Here is a 17,233-nt window from a genome sequence, read left to right on the forward strand (position 1 = left end):
GGGGTCCCTCCGGGAAAAACTCCCGAGGGCCCTAGGGAGCCCTGTCCTCAGCGGGTCCTGCAGCCGAGCAGAGAGGGTCCCATCTGGGGTGCCAAATTGATTCAGAGAAAACTCCAGGAACAAACTTGCCAACAAAGTTTTCAAGCTGACAAGCAGGTATTCTTTATTGCGGCGCCGGGAGACACGGGGGATAACTCCTCCTAACGTGTGTCTCTCTATTACTACACAAGCCATCCTTATATAGTCCCTGGGCATACATACATATTCATGAGGCTACGTATGGATTACATCATTTTCTAGAAAGCTCCCCGCATGCGTACAGAACTGTAGTGGTGGTCTCTGAGGGTCGTTTACTTCTTCCAACAATCTTCATCACTTCTGGCAGCCTTTGAAGCACGCGCAGTAGATGCTCATACCAGTTTAATTGGTTCACTAGCACCAGAGACATAATAATCCCCCTATCCTCCTACTTATCAGTTAGTTTATCCACAGCCTATCCTGGACACCTGCTATTCCCAGATACTCCTTATCCCTGTGTCCTGTTTTTCTAGACTGTTTTTCTTAAGACCACATCAACTATAACAATTTATCTTGTGCCAGTATGTTCTCTATCTGTACTCTATTTTTTCTATGTATTATGCACCTCAGTAATTTTCCACTGCTACTGTTACAAAGCCATTGAACTGAACATTGCTTAATACTAATTCTGAAGGTTTATAAATTCCATTTTGTGATTTTCTGTTCCCCTTGTTTCAATGAGGAGATGGCTGGACACGCTGCCCCACGTCCTGCCACCCGGCCACCGTTTGCATATCCCTGTGGATGTGGTGACCATGAGGGATCCTTAGCTGCTTTGGAAGGGGTGATGGGGTAGAGGGGAAGGCAGGGCAAGGGGGAGATACAGTCCAGCAAAGCAGCACATTCACAGGCAGTCAGACACATTTTTCTCCCCAACCTTCTGTGTTGTCTCCCTCTGCTGCCACAACCATCTCCTCTAGTCCCGCTAAAAGCTTACATTGTGCCGTAGAACACTTGCAACAGGCACAGACAAACTGGGGAAGACATGGTCTTCTCCAGCTCCCAGCTGTGCCTTCAAGCAGGACAAGACTTTGCTGAGGTCTAGAGGAGAGCAGTGTTTCCTGCTCCAAGTGCTGGGTGTGAAGAGGAACCAGCCTGAACTGCAACCAAGTGTCCATACTGCCCTTGGGGTCCTCAGTCCCAGGCTACACCTGCTCAGCTCCTGTGTCTCCCTCCAGGATGGATCTGTTGAAGCTCATCCTACCCTAGAGATGAGGTAGGATGTGGGGAGATATGGGGAAGGTTGTTCTAGCCTCTTTGGTTACTGCAACCAGGGAAAGCCATTTATCCATTCCAATGGCTGGAAAAAGCATCTCTTCCTCTGCTTGAGGGCATAATGAAAGATTTGCTTACTCAAGTTTACAGAACTGAGACTTCTTGAAGCACCACCATGAAATCCCACCATCAAGTTTGGACACTGTCAAGCACCTGTATACAATAATAAATGTTTTTCACCTATTCATAATTCCCACACTGAATCCCTTCTCCCCCATGCCTCTTCTGCCTTGACTCTTGTCCTGGGTTCAGCAGTAGCAGTCATTTTTTTTCTCCTTCTTGGTAGCTGGAGCAGTGCTTTGTTTTGACTTTTGGGCTGGGAATAGTGCTGATAGTAGTGATGTTTTGAGTTACTGCTCAAATGTTTGGTTTGTCCAAGGACTTTCTGAGCCTCATGCTCTGCCAGGGAGGAGGGGAGGCCGGGAGGAAGCAGAGACAGGACACCTGACCCAGGCTAGCCAAAGAGGTATTCCATAACATAGCATGTCATGCCCAGGATGTAACCGAGAGTTACCCGGAAGGGCTAGGGCTCTAGGGGTTGGAGGAGGTCGGGCAGTGCTCAGTTGGGCAGGGTGGGGTAAGTTATGGGTTGGTGGGTGGTGAGGTGTTGTATTCTCTTCACTTGTTATTTCCTTTATCATTATTATTAGTAGTAGTAGTAGCAGTAGTGATTTGTGTTATTCCTTAGTTATTAAACTGTTCTTATCTCAACCCGTGGGAGCTACATTCTTTGCATTCTCCTTCCTAACTCACAGGGAGTTGGGGGAGCAAAGGGGGGGGAGTGAGTGCACAAGCTCTGTGTGGCTTGGTTTAAACCATGACAACTCTCCAAAAGCTGGGAATGCCAACACACAAAAGCTGGAAAACAAGTTTTCCCCGCAGCAACTTGGACAGGCCATGAGAAACACCTGATCTTACCTCTCCTCAATGGAGCAATTCAATACACATTTAAAATCAGTTCAGAAATTAATGTAAGAACCCCAAACCAACCCCACTAGCATTAGCACAGCTTAAGGGCACTCCATGCCCTCAGGCCTAGCAGCCTGTAAGGGGTGGGAGATGGAAGGAGAGGGCTGGAAGCACCAAAGCCTTCAGCAGAATCTGCAGGAGAATTCATGTCAGTGAGAGTCCTGTAGGATGGCAGCATCAGAGCTGTTCCTCAGCCCAGACACTGACAACTGAAGGAAAGAGCTACTCCCTGCTCACCACTTCTTCAGAAAGAGCCATCCACCCGGGCTGAGAGGAGACAAGTATGAGGGTCTGCACATGGAGAGGCCCCCAGCTTCCAGCCATGTGCCAGCGACTTCTCATCTGAGCAGCCATGGAACAGAGACCGAGACTGGGACCTCAGGCACTGGCTGCTGCAGTCCAACGTACAAGAGCCGACCCCAAACCTTGCACCTCCTCTGTGGCCCCATGCAAGGAGACATAACCTGAAAAAGTGAAAGTCTCAGAACTGACAGCATGAAAAACTGCAACCAAAGACTAAGTGATCCCAAAATACTCAGACAAGAGGGCCTGGAAGAGCCAACCTGACCTCCTCGAGGAGGCCATGTCTTCAGCTCTCACTCCTTCTGGCTATCCCATAGACTGGAGACTGCAGACGTTCAGACATATAGATATTTATTTGTTTTGGTGAATTATACAAATGGATTGACCTGCTATCGGTGCCAATAGAACTTTATTGAAATATGGAATGTAAACAGTTGTGTGAAATAGAAACATTGCAACCTTATAAAAAAAATCAACTCTTTCGCCAATGCCGCAGAAGGAAATTCTGTGTTTAGGTGCTGGTGGGAAAACACTCTCCAGCTTCTAGGTTTGAGTGTCACCAGAACCACTTGATGAAGTCATAGAATAAGTAGAGGAGGCAACTGTGAACTATGGGGCTATAAAGCCATTGAGGGATTTGATTAAAGAGCCCACAAGATGAACCCCCTACCCCCTGCAACAGGATTGGCACCCCAGAATTCAACAAATGGGTGGCTTGGTTAAAACAGGAGGTGGGATCCCAAGTCCTGGATCAGTAGCTGCACAACCCCCTCCCCAACAGACCACGCTGCTGCTTGCTGATCCTTCCCCCTCCCTGGCCTCCTCTCTCCACTCCTCCATCCTACAGCACTGAACTGCTCCAGAACTGTGCTCTGGCACGAATTTTCATAGCAGCCACGTCATGAGGTACGTGGTTGCACACCTAGCACAAGAAATCTTGCAACACTGATTTTCCTGAGCTCAGTGGGAATGTCTGGACAGTCCCTCCTCTCTCTGGCCTCAAGAGTAGCCCTCACATTCACAAGTTTTCAAAGCAGGTCTATTGAGTTTCCTCTCAGAGAGAGCCCTTGTCAAACATACCTGGAGAGGGGAATCTCACCTCTTCCCAGAAACATGGATCAGCACCTTCATTTTAATGCTCCAAACCAATCCTGAGATACTGCTGGGTTTGTGGGGCTGTTTTTTGTTGAACCTCCCCCCAACCACCCCAGTATTCAACAACTGAAACTGGAATTCAAGGGCCAAATTCAAGCCCAGAATGAGCAGTAGGACTTGGACCACCAAACAAGAGTTGCACCTGCTGACCCCCAGCCTGAATTTGGTTCCAGTCTACAAGTCAGAAAGGCATGTTAAGAAAGAGGCATGTTAAGGGCTGATGGTGGAAGGACCAGAATCAGTTGCATTGAGCCCTGGGGATATCACTACATGTTTAGCTCTTGCAAGACCATTTGCCCAGGGCTTTGGTACCACATGTTTAGAGTTACATTAGCCACAACCACCAGAGAGGAACTGAGGTTTATGACACCCCCCCCCCCCAGTTAGATTTCTGCCAAGTATAAAAGGGAGGGGAAGGGGAGGGGGGGTTCTTGGTTCTTTTCCCTTCACTGTGTGACTGAAGGTTTTGCTTTTATTTGTAAACATCTTGAATTAAATATTGTTTTCCAGACTTCATCGTGTTGTTGTCAGGCCACTGGAGAGCACAGCATTTTCTGAGCTGGGCTGGGACTGCTCCTTCACCACTGGATCTGCAGAACAGGATCGGGCAGGAAGGGGAAACAGCATTTAATAAAGTGAAAGCTCCACCCTGGCAAACCCTCCCAGAGAACTGCCCTCAAAACCCACAGAGCTTCCAAGGCTTTCACAGAGCAGGGAGCTGGAATTTGCCCCACAGAGACCCCTCTCCATATCAGCTTCTCCACACTCACAGAAATAGGGGTGGTCCATCGCCTCCTTGGCGGTCAGCCTCTGTTGATGGTCATATCTCAGGAGCTTGTCCAGGAGGTCTAGAACTTCAGGACTGATCAGGTGTCTGTTCTCACTGTGAATGAAGTTCTCCCAGCGCTTCCGGGAATGCCTACAAAGGGACCAGAAGTCACTGCCCAGATCCCACCAGCACAGCCCTGCCACTATCCACCTCTGAGAAGACAGGGCTACAGCAGACTCTGCTATAGCTCTTCCCTGCACAAGCTACTGCTCAGCAAGCACTTGCCAAAGGGGGAGAGCCCTCTTCTTCATGTATACTGTTGTGTGGATGTCCTACACCTGGGAAAGGCCCAATATTGCACATTCCCTTCTGCCTACAGGACCTAGGCAACAGGATGCAGCAGTCAGGGTGATACCCTTGGGACCAGAGGTGCTCTGGCTTGCCAGCCAGCTTGTTGGGAGCTGTCCTTGCTATGCCACGCACCTCTTGTCCTTTCCAGAAACCTCATCTGGGAGATGTTTAGCCCCTCAGCCCGCACTCAACCCCAGTGTCTACATCTCCACTTCTAGAATGTCAATGAGCAGGAGAAGGAAGAAACAGAGGATAGCTCGTGGATCATAGGAGAGGCAAAAGCAAAATGTCTGCATTTCTGTGACCTCCTAAGATGACATGAGCAGCCAGACAGAGGCCTGCAAGCAGCACTATGACCCTGAAGATCAAAGCAGGCCTTTTCTGAGAGTCCTTCAAGGGGATGGACATCCATTTACCTCTGTGTTACAAAGAAAAAAGGCAGCATTTTGCTTCTCCACTTACTGGCCCAGGATATCATTGAAGTGCGGGTCCAGTTCTATGTGGTATTTCTTGAGATACCCATACAGCTCATCTGTGCCCAGGACCTTTGCGATGCGAACCAGCTGGAAAAAAAGGCATGTTGAGAGGGAGCAGGACAGGCCACCACTCTTTTGCAGAGGCAGAGCTACCCAAATCTAAGGAGCTCTCCTTCTGGAAACATCCCAGATGGAAAGAATATCTCCCTTGAAACTTGTTTTTGCAACATGTGCAGAAAACAAAGTCTCCTACAGAAGCCAGTGAAGCATAATCCCAGATGGCTTAACTAAGCACATAGCAACATCCTCCCAGCCTGGTGGTCTGATCCCCAGAACCTCCCCACTGTACACACAGAGATGAGGTGGTGACAAACATGTCATGGAATAAGCCAGGTAGCAAAGTCTTTACTTGGTCATAATTGTCCTGGCCGTGGAAGAAAGGCTCCTTTCGGAAGATCATGCTTGCCAGCATACAACCTAAACTCCACATGTCTAAGCTGTAGTCATACATCTGAGGGAAAAAAGGAGAAGCTGTGAGAAGAGGCATGCTCACCACAGCCCAGTTCCCCAGCTGCACAGGCAATCTCAGCTTTTTCACTTCAGTCAGCCTCTTTACAACCCAGGCATTGCCCTGGCAGACACAGACACCCCAAATGTGGCCAAAGTGCAGCCACAGGTGGTATCACTGGCTAGCAAGGAGGAGGCAGACTCTTACTTGGTAGTCCACAAGCAGCTCTGGTCCTTTGAAGTACCTAGAGGCGACACGGACATTGTATTCCTGAGCTGGGTGGTAGAATTCGGCCAAACCCCAGTCTATGAGCCGCAGCTGAACATGCAATAAAGAGACACAGAGTCAGGAGCCCCAGGATGAGCCAGTTAGGTGAAGCCGCACTGGCCAACCCTCTCAATGCTGTGATGCTTGCATGGAGCCTGGGATGCAGGGAGGTGCTCCGAGGACAGGAGATGCTCTTAGAGTTCTGGTCAGTCTCTTCTCCCATCACTAGCTGCTGGGGCAAAGCCCAGCTTTGAGAGCTCCTCTGCCTGAGTCCAAGCACACTGGTACTGCCAGGCAACTGAGTCCTCACCAGCAGCCACAGCAGACAGGTCCCTGTGCACCAGGGAACAGGCAAAAGCCTATTCACAGCCTTATCCTGCTGTTTAGAGGCACTGGCCCAAAGGCAGAGTTGATCTTAACTGGGGACTGAAAGCAAGAAACAAGGTAGGAGGGGGCCCAGTACATCCTGCAAGCCAGACCATCTCCTTCACGGTCAAGGGATGAACAACCTTCTGCATTACTGAAGGACAGCAGGTCTAGGAAGAGACTTCTCCCTCATAAACCTCACCTTGCCTGTACAACCACCATAGTACTACAGGATGAGCTTATGTTCCCTAGGGAAAAACATTCACATGTATTTCAGACAAGGCCACCCTCCTTCTGCCCAGGGTCTCTGCAGCCTCCCCAGCTGGAGACTGATGGCCCAGACCTGCTCCTCTCAGCAAAGAAATCCAGCATGCTTGGCTGGGGTGAAGAACAACCTCTAAGCTATGGACTCCCACTGTGGTGCACACCCAGTGGGACTTTGTCCATCTCCTACATCAGAACAGTGGAGGGGAGGTGGTAAAGAAAGGTTACAAGGGTAAGTCCAGCTGCCCGGGCTATGGGTACAGAGGTGGCAGAGTTTCCAGTTTCCTTGGAAACCCCCTGTTTGTAAGCCCTGGTACCACAGTACCTTTTTCTGCTGGTGGTCTATCATGACGTTATGGGGTTTGACGTCTCTGTGCATGATCCCCATGCTGTGACAGTAATCCAGGGCCTGGCACACACAAGCACATACATTAGACAAGTCTGTAACCACGGTCAGAGCAGTAGAACAGTCAGTTCTCAGCCAGGGGCACGACTGCCCTGTGCACAGCAAGTGCTGCAACCTTGGCATGAGAAACTGGCATCTTCACCTCTTATGCTGTACGTGAGGAACTGACAAGCTGGCAACAAGACATTGTGTCCTACTGCAGTCCCAGATCCTGAAAATGTGCTCCCTGCACAGTCTTTGAAGAACACGATGCAGAGAGGCATCCCAGTGCTCCAGCCTGGTGAGCACTGTGCTTCCTAGGTTCCTTTCTATTCCCCAGGAAAGAATGATTCTTACATACATAGACTTTATGGCCTTCAAGTGTTGCTTTCCACCTATGTCCCAAAACACACTTAAGCTAAAAAGTCACCTCTGCCTTGCTCATTTAAGCCAAACCTGCACTTACAAAAGGCAAGTGATGGCACGTGAGGGTGAGCAAAGCTACCTAAAGCTTGAAGGCAGGAGTACACAAACTCTCCAGCTCCGTGACCATGCGCCATTCACCCTCCTGCAGCTGTTACATTGAGCAAAGGGGTGAGAATGTTGTTTTCCCATCTCCAAGGGGGAGGGACACCCATCCATCAACATCTATCACATGCTCCAAGACCTCCAGCAGCACGGAAGGAGGGTACGGCCTGCAGTCATTCAATATCCAAGACATCAGTGCCAGGGACATAATGTTGTCCTTGGGCCCCAGCTGCACCAGGAAGCAGAGGAGGCAGCAGCTTCCATCATAGCAAGGCCTCAGGGTTATCCCTGCACTGGCATGTGGCCTCACAGCAAATGGCAGTCCTGAGATCTCCAGTACAGGAAATCTGTAACAGGCCAGACAGACTGCTTTCAGGGATGAAGCTGTTCTAGTGTCTTGCTTGTCTCTAGGCTGGATCATCTAAACCTCACCACCCTTCCCACTCTAATCCAGGGCTGCCCTCAGTAGGAAGGTCTTTCCCTTGCAGGCAGGTGCAGTAAGCTTAAGACTGCAGAGAAGAAAGCCTTCCTCAAGGCCTCTAGATGTAATGCAGGAAATCTCTTGCAGTCATGAAGCCCTGAAGCACAAAGGGCTTTCCCTAGCCTGTCCTACACATTTACAGAGGCAGGGGGCCTGCAAAGTGCCAGCCCAAAGTCCTGAGGCCCTACTGGGACCTGATACAACCCAGCTGCTGCTCCAGCAGGTCAGCACAGAATAGCCCTGGGCTCAGCTGAAACCTGTAAGCTCTCCCTATATCCTGCTGCCTCCCATGGCTTGTGGCTGCAGACCCTAGAGGGGCAGTGCATCAGATCTGCCATGTGACTCCATGAGCATTTCCATGGGGAGGTGCAAACCAGGCTAGTCAAGAGGAAGTATTTAGGGCACCCTAAATTCCTGCCTCCTTCATCAGAGAGGCAGGGAAAGCCTTGGCTAGGAGGTCTCAAAGGAAAACACCAGTGTTATATCAACAACAGCCAGCACAACCAGAAGCTTCATTCCCCAAGACCACATTCATGGGGGTTCTGTGACCACAACTTGGGCTTGAAGTGTCTTAGATCCCTCACCCAGAGATGTAGGGGTCTGAAGACCAAGTGGGCAGAAGACACCTTCTATTTGAATACTGCAGCAGAAGCAAGCCTGGAGGTGGAAATCCCTCCTGCTCTCCTCAGCATGCTGAAGAGTCCCCAGTTCCCCAGCCCTGCAAATAGCTCCCAATGTTTGTACTGGGTCTGACTGGGAGGGAATAGATTTTCCTCATAGCAACCCAACAGTGCTAGAAACACAGGGACCAAGCACAGCTCTACCTGCTATCTAATAATCACAAATGCTCCACAGGGAAAAAACAGACCCCAGAGAATTGGACACTTTTGGAAGTGACCAAAGGTTCCCAGTTCAGCTGCAATACCTCACAGCAACAAGCTAGATAACCAGATCTCTTCCCAAACCTTCCCAGGTTATGAGACATGGATTCTGCACTGAACATGAGGCAACTGTTTAGTAGCAGTGTCCCATGTGCCCTACTACTACCACCTCTCTCATTCCTCGTGTCCCCATCCAGACTTCCACATGCAATGCCACTCACCTTCAGCAGCTCATACATATAAAACCGAATATCATAGTCTGTCAGGATCTGGTACAGTTGCTAAAACAAATTTGGGGAGGGAGGAAGAAAAAAAAAGAGAAGCAAAAATAAATACTTTAGATTAATAAATACAAGAGATTTAGATTAATTCTATGTCCTGTACCCCACTTGCCTCCTATAACTGACCCCATTACAGATCCCTTGTGAATGCTGCTGCTCCCAAGGGCTTGTCCTGGTCTCAGACCTGCCAGGGCTACACACTAGGAAATCCAGACAGGGTGTAAGAGCCCCCGTGAAATACTACTGGAATCATTCAGCCCTGCCATGACTTCTTTCCAGCAGGAGACAGGAAGGCTGCCTGTTCAAGGAGAAAAGGGTATGCTCTTCAGATCACACTGGGTTGGCACAGATGATCTCAACTCTCAGTTCACATGCAAAGTCACCACGGTGTGTCCTCCTGCAGCTACTCCTGCAATTTAACCTGCACTATGCCACCAGCACTGTCACTGGAGATCTCATCACCCTGCTGCTCCCACACCAAGTCATAACTGGCTCCAGGTTTGCCATCTGCTCTGTCACTGGCAGCAGCGCCAGCCTGACCCCTGGACTGTGCTCTCACACAGGTAGGGCAAGGTGAGATAGTCACAGGGCTGCAGCAGGACCAGACCTCTCCTGCCCTTCCTAACAGACAAGGATCATCCCACAGCTCAGTCAAATCACCGACTGCATCAGGACTGGAGCCAGCTGCCATCATGGAACCACTTGGAAGCTTCAGGAAAAATCCCAAAGCAGGGGACTGAAATTTGCATTCCAAGAAAGCAGCTGTAGCCCTGGATCCTCCCCAGGCCCGTGCTGAGATCCTCAGGATCCTGCCTTACTTAGGGCCAGCTCCAAACAGCCCCCCACTCAGTATTGCTCTGGGAAATCATTTGACAACACACAAGCATCACTTACACAGAGCTTTACCAGCCTCCAGGCCACAAGCTGCACTGTAACCTCATGAGCTGGGATGATCCTAATGTTTCTGAGCAACCCACTGAAGCAAGTGAGCAGGGAGCAAAAAAGACATAGCCACAAGCTACAGCAGGGATAGATTTCTTGACCTGGTTGTGCATGGCTGTGGTGCATGACCCACAGCCAACAGAGGACAACTGAGCCCTTCCAGGACTTTGTTTAAATAACTTGCTTGGGTAACAAACACTATGGGAGGGACACATGCTTAAAACATGTCTTTTTGGGAATCAACACCCTGTTCAACTTCACCTGGCAACACCAATGCACCTGAGGAAGGAGGAGGGCTGGAGAGGCAGTGGCAGAACAAAGCCAGACCCCATTTTCCCCATTCCCTGTCTCCTCTGCCTCTCGCTACCTGCAAGCAGGGAGAGATGGAAGGGAGCTCACCGATGCCTTTCTTCCCAGGCCCACAATGCAGTCGCTTCTCTGACTCACAGCCTTTAGCAGAGGGAGCTGTCGAGGAACCAGCTTTAAAGAGACCTCCATGGAAGAGCTGTCTGTGAAACCCAGCACCTCTGACCTGTGCACTGTGCAGACAGTGTGATTAGCAACACCCAGGCTTCATGTGTTGCAGGATACAGTCCTGAATGCACAAGGCTCTGAAGGACAGAACCAAGGTTTCCACTGCAAGTAGGTCCCACACAGCAGCTGCCCCAAGGCTGACAGTGGGCTCCAAATCCCCTTTGCCCAGCCTAGCAGGGCAGAGCAAATACCTCCTTTACAGACGTGTCCCATGCTCTGCTCTTACAGCTGGCTCTATCAGAAAACTATCAGAAACATCACTGTGGGCATCACTCAGACCCAGCTCAAACATCTGCCCAAGTAGTTTGCCAGCACACAAACACAAGGCATCGGGAGGTGTGGGCTGGTCTCTTTTTGCCATACAGAGCAGGAGGAAAGGCCAAACTCACCCACAGGCAGCCTCTACTCTCTACCTTTTGGTGATATTTTGGCACACACCATGTAACTTGGCAACTGGGTCAATTGCTGAGGTGAGTAGCTGGAGAGAGGATGCCTTCAACACCTGAGCACAGGGAAGCTCAGCATCCAGGAGCCTCAACTCACAGCACCGAGGGAGCCTCAAGTCCTCAACAGGACTTGCCCAGGAGCCAGCAGGGACTCACAGGGAGCAGCGCCAAGAGGGACAATGGTAGATTTAAACAGGTTATCATAGACCATTGCCAGTCAAATGCTGAGGTGAAAAGCTGCAGGACGCTGTCAATAGACTAAAAGATGCCAGGGAAGCTGAGAGGAAGCAGGACTGCTTGCTCCAGGCCCAAACTTGTAGGGGCCTCAAGTTCATGCAGGAAAAGAGGGCATTAACCCAGGAAGCTGGGAACTAGTAACAAAAAAAGGAGGAAGAGGACAATTAAAAGCAAGGGGCTTCCTCCTAAATCTCATGTCTCCACCCAGAACCCCTTCACAGTTCTGCAGGGGGCTAACAAGGTAACACACACATTGCAACATAACAACCAGCTGATGTAAAGATCATTACTGGTGCCACCAGGAAAAAGTAGTGGGTCATAGTAGTAGGGGACTCTACTTTGAAAGGAACAGAGGCACTCATCTGTCAGCCTGACCCAGTCTCAAGGGAGGTGTGTTGCCTACCAGGGGCTCAGATCAGGGATGTTGCAGAGAGGCTACCTGCTCTAGTAAGTCCCATGGACTATTACCCACTTCTAGTGATCCATGTGGGTGCTAGTGATATAGACAGCAGTAGCCCAGAGAACATAAAGAAGGACTACAGAGCCCTGGGAGAGGTGATTAGGGGCTCTGGAGCTCAGATTGTCTTTTCATCAATTCTCCAGGATACAGGGGAAGACATTAAAAAGGCAAGGAGGATTGGACAGGTTAATAAATGGTTAAAAGGGTGGTGTCATAGTCAGGGGTTTCAGGATCTAGAACATATGACTCAATTTCGGAGGCCAGGTCTACTGGGGGCTAGCGGAACTGGTCTGACAATAAAGGGGAAGAGCAGTTTTGCTGGGAGGCTTGCCAGACTTGTCAAGGATGCTTTAAACAAGATGTGTTGGGGGAGGGGGGCATCATTCCATCCCAACACACCCAGTCAGTTGCCAGCACCTATAATAAATGCTCGGAGCAATGTAGAAATATTCCAGCTGCTCCAGCCAATGAGCTGACTTCATTTGGAGCTCGGCTCAGATGCCTCTATACAAACACCTGTAGCATTGGGAACAAACAAGAGGAATTAGAGATGTGTGCACGTCTACGGGGATATGATATAATAGGCATCACAGAAACATGGTGAGATGGCTCCTATGACTGGAGTGTTGGAATAGAAGGTTACAGGCTCTTTAGAAAAGACAGGCCCTGCAGGGGGGGGGAGGGGGAGTTGCCCTTTATGTTAGGGATAGGCTGGAGAGTACGGAACTCTGTCTGGGGACAGGTGAGCAGTCAACAGAGTTTGTGGGTCAGGGTTAAAGGGAGAACAGAAATGGGAGACATTACTGTGGGGATCCATCACAGACTGCCTGATCAAGAGGACTCTGTGGATGAAGCAATCTATAGGCAAACAGAAACAGCCTCATGCTCGCAGACCCTTGTTCTCATGGGGAACTTCAATCACCCTGATATCTGTTGGAGGGATGGTACAGCCCGGCACAAGCAATCCAGGATGTTCCTCAGTTGTGTGGAAGACAACTTCCTTCTAATAATAGAGGAGCCGATAAGGAGAGGTGCCCTGCTTGACCTCATGCTCACCAACAGGGAAGGGCTTGTTGGAAATGTGATGCTCCAGGTTGTAGTGATCACGATATGGTCAAATTCAAGATCCTCAGGACAGTGAGAAGAGCGTGCAGTAAGCTCACTGCCCTGGACTTCAAGAGAGCAGACTTTGGCCTCTTCAGGAACCTGCTTAGTAAGGTTCCATGGGATATAGCCCTAGAGGGCAGGGGGGCCCAAGACTGTTGGCTGATATTTAAGGATCACCTGCTACAAAATCAGGAGTGTTGCATCCCGACTAGAAGGAAGTACAGCAGGAGGGCCAGGAGACCTCCTTGGATGGATAAGGAGCTGCTGAGGAAAATTCAAAGGAAAAAAGAGGCTTATAAAAGGTGGAAGCAAGGACAGGTGGCCTTTGATGAATACAGGGATGTTGTCCGGGAAGTTAGGGACCAAGTTAGGAAATCTAAGGCCCAATTGGAGCTAAACTTGGCTAGGGATGTTAAAGATAACAGGAAGGGATTCTATAGGTACATTGCAAACAAAAGACAGACAAGGGATAATGTGGGCCCCCTCCGGAAGCTTTCAGGAGAACTGGCTACCCTGGATTTGGAGAAGGCTGAGGTTCTTAATGACTTTTTTGCCTTGGTCTTCACTGGCAAATGCTCTGACCACACCACACGTCTTGGAAGGCGGACACAAGGGACTGTGAGAATGATGACCCTAGGCCCACTGTAAGAGAGGATCTGGTTCGAGACCATCTTAAGAACCTGAACATACACAAGTCCATGGGACCCGATGAAATCCATCCGTGGGTCCTAAAGGAGCTAGCAAATGAAGTTGCAAAGCCACTGGCCATCATATTTGAAAACTCATGGCAGACAGGTGAATTTCCCGACGACTGGAAAAAGGGAAATATAACCCCCATTTTCAAGAAGGGGAAAATGGATGACGCAGGGAATTACAGAGCAGTCAGTCTCACCTCTGTGCCTGGCAAAATCTTGGAGCAGATTCTCCTGGAAGGCATGCTAAGGCACATGAGAAAGAGCAAGGTGCTTGGTGACAGCCAGCATGGCTTCACTAAAGGGAACATGGACAGTGGGACTGAGTGCGTCCTCAGCAAGTTTGCCAATGACACCAAGCTGTGTGGTTCAGTTGATACGCTAGAGGGAAGGAATGCCATCCAGAGGGACCTTGACATGCTTGTGGGGTGGGCTGATGCCAACCTCATGAACTTTAACTATGACAAGTGCAAGGTCCTACACCTGGGTCAGAGCAATCCCAGGCACAGCTACAGGTTGGGCAGAGAAGAGATTCAGAGCAGCCCTGTGGAGAAGGACTTCAGGGTGTTGGTCAACGAGAAAATGAACATGAGCTGGCTTCAGTGTGTGCTCGCAGCCCAGAAAGCCAACTGTATCCTGGGCTGTATCAAAAGGAGCATGAGAAGCACGTTGAAGGAGGTGATCTTGCCCCTCTACTCTGCCCTTGTGAGACCCTCACTTTTTTGTGTGCATTTTTGTGTGCAGTTCTGGTGTCCTCAACATAAAAAGGATATGGAACTGTTGGAACAAGTCCAGAGGAGGCCACGAGGATCATCAGGGGACTGGAGCACTTCCTGTATGAAGATAGGCTGAGAAAACTGGGGCTATTCTGCCTGGAGAAGAGAAGGCTGCGTGGAGACCTCAGAGCAGCCTTCCATTATCTGAAGGGGGTCTATAGGAATGCTGGGGATGGACTATTAACATTAGGGACTGTAGTGATAGGACAAGGGGTAACAGGTTCAAACTTAAACAGGGGAGGTGTAGATTGGATATAAAGAGGAAATTCTTTCCTGTTAGGGTGGTGAGGTACTGGAATGGGTTGCCCAGGGAGGTTGTGAATGCTCCATCCCTGGCAGTGTTCAAGGCCAGGTTGGATGAAGCCTTGAGTGATATGGTTTAGTGTGAGGTGTCCCTGCCCATGGCAGGGGGGTTGGAACTAGATGATCTTAAGGTCCTTTCCAACTCTAACTATTCTATGATTCTCTGATTCTAATTGTAGACTGATCCATTATTGCCTGAGGAGGGTTAAACCCTTATTTTCTATGAATGAGCAACACAGCCAGCTATGTGCAGGGAGCAGCATCTGCAAACCAACAGGGTGGCTGCAAGAAGCTGTCAGAGATACTACTTTGGGGTAAAGCATCCCAGCCACAGCAGCCACACAAGGGAAGAGAAACTCTCATACTTCTTCATTGCCTATGCAGGGCAACAACTCTTTTTGGACTAACCTTGGATGTACAAGAATAAAGCACATACTTCCCTCACGGGAACCTGGTCTGAGGTACAGGCAGTGTGGAAGATTTGAGTCAAAAACTTGCTGTCCTCACAACTCCCAACAGGCTGAACATCCTGAAACAACCTTTCATCACTCACCTTTTTTGCCCATCTCTTCTTCAGCTGCAAACTTGCTAGTGTGTTTTAAGATCAAAACAGCAAGCCCAACCTGAAACTGCTGAAGACCTGGTTCTGTCCCCTTCTTTCCCGAGGGAATTTCCCTTTTGGAGCAATGGAAGGTGCAGTACCAGGTACGCTTACAGACTACACAAAACAAGAGAGTTGGTGGCGGTTGACAGGCATCTCATTGCTAGTTTGAAACCAATTAGCAAAAAACATTTAATTTCACTGATTTAATTTCACTCAATTGACTGCAAAGCCCTGCAGTGCAGCTTTCATTTAAAGCAGATGACTGTGGAATAGCTTGAGTGCTACCAGATGAAAAGTAATACAGCAGGTCTGAAGAGAAGCACTAGCCCTGTACACAAGCTGCGGTGCTCATGCAGCAGCATGCACATGTAGTCTAGTTCCAAGGATGGAACTGATCATCCCTAAAACTAGTTTAGTTCTAAGGATGATCAGCATCATCCCTGCAAGTACAAAGCCATCACTTTCAGACAGGACTGTCCTGGGTTCAGCTGTAACAGTTATTTTTCTCCATCCTAGTAGCCGGTGCAGCGCTGTGGTTTTGACTTTAGCCTGAGAAAAATGCTGATAGCAACAACTAAAAACACTGGTGTGTTAAGTAATGCTTACTCCTATCAAGGGCTTTTCAGTCTCATGCTCTGCCAGGGAGGAGGGGCAGGAGAAGAGGGGAGGAAGCAGAGACAGGACATCTGACCCAAACTAGCCAAAGGGGTATTCCATACCACAGCACTTCATGCCCAGCATATAAACTAGGGGGAGTCACCCAGAAGGCCCAGGTCACTGCTTGGTTTGGGCTGGGTATCAGTCAGTGGGTGGTGAGCAATTGTATTGAGCATCACTTGGGTTTACTGGGGGGTTTTCCCTTCCCTTTTTAGTTTTATGTTCTCTCCCCTTGTTATTTCCTTTATCATTATTATTGGTGGTATCAGTAGTGTTTTTGTGTTATACCTTAGTTACTGGACTGATCTTATCTCATCCCGTGGGAGTTACATTCTTTCCATTCTCCTCCCCATCCCTCCAGGAGCAGGGGGAAAGAAGGGGGGAGCGAGCGAGAAGCTGCAGGGTTCTGAGTTACCGTCTGGGCTTAAAGCTTAAATCATGACAAGGACTCAGCCAAGCAACTTAAGAAAATGTAATCAGCTCTGGGGAGATATCTCATAAATCTGCTGTTTAGACTGTCATTTAAAAATAGCCAAACCATGTGTAATACAAGCTGGTGCTTCTTATCCAGAATCATCCATAGCCATTGATTAGGCCCCACAGAGCCACAGCTTCTGGAGAGCTGAGGAAACCAAGCAGCTGTTTTCCCAGGTGCCCAGATATGAACAATGTCCTGCCATCTGAATGGGCAAAGGGGTGAAGGTATTAACAATAAGCAAATAATAGTAACATTGAAGGAAAGAAACTGCTGGACAGGAGATAACTAAGCTTGTGAGCAACTACTGCCAACAGGACAGAGAAAACCACAATCCTGTAAACCAGTCAGCAACCTGCTGCCCTGGGAAACCCTCGTGCACTCTGAAGGCGATCTGCCAGTGAGAGGCACAGACACTTAACTCCAGCATAATTTGGCTGCTCAGGGAGATCAGGACTGTGGAGCAGAGGGGACAATGACTAGAGCTGGGTGCTCTCCAGCTGCTTCATGTATAGAGGTATAGGGCAAGCCAAGACCTCCAACACAAGTCATCTCACCTACTTTGTGTGTTTTCTGCTTGGCAAGGGCACTTCAGAGCACGGGAAGAGACAGCTTGGGAGCCTCTATGGAAGATATCCACAGGTACCCTCTGTAACCTGTAAT

General features: G+C 49.4%; 1 protein-coding gene across 2 annotated transcripts in view; it reads right to left on the minus strand.

The window, feature by feature from the left end:
• Positions 1 to 2,959: 2,959 nt before the first annotated feature.
• LOC117435847 (casein kinase II subunit alpha'-like) overlaps positions 2,960 to 17,233 on the minus strand; it is a 40,820-nt gene continuing 26,546 nt past the window's right edge. The window contains exons 5-11 of one of the 2 annotated variants that reach the window (XM_034073323.1): positions 9,278 to 9,337; positions 7,107 to 7,190; positions 6,092 to 6,202; positions 5,786 to 5,887; positions 5,363 to 5,463; positions 4,551 to 4,699; positions 2,960 to 4,370 (exon numbers count right to left, since the gene is read on the minus strand). In XM_034073323.1, coding sequence (XP_033929214.1) covers positions 4,294 to 4,370; positions 4,551 to 4,699; positions 5,363 to 5,463; positions 5,786 to 5,887; positions 6,092 to 6,202; positions 7,107 to 7,190; positions 9,278 to 9,337 — 684 coding nt within the window. In that variant the 3' untranslated portion in view covers positions 2,960 to 4,293. The remainder of the gene's footprint in view (positions 4,371 to 4,550; positions 4,700 to 5,362; positions 5,464 to 5,785; positions 5,888 to 6,091; positions 6,203 to 7,106; positions 7,191 to 9,277; positions 9,338 to 17,233) is intronic. The other variant, XM_034073324.1, reaches the window with a different exon arrangement.

This window comes from Melopsittacus undulatus, chromosome W, assembly GCF_012275295.1.
Source record: "Melopsittacus undulatus isolate bMelUnd1 chromosome W, bMelUnd1.mat.Z, whole genome shotgun sequence".
Taxonomy (NCBI): Eukaryota; Metazoa; Chordata; class Aves; order Psittaciformes; family Psittaculidae; genus Melopsittacus; species Melopsittacus undulatus.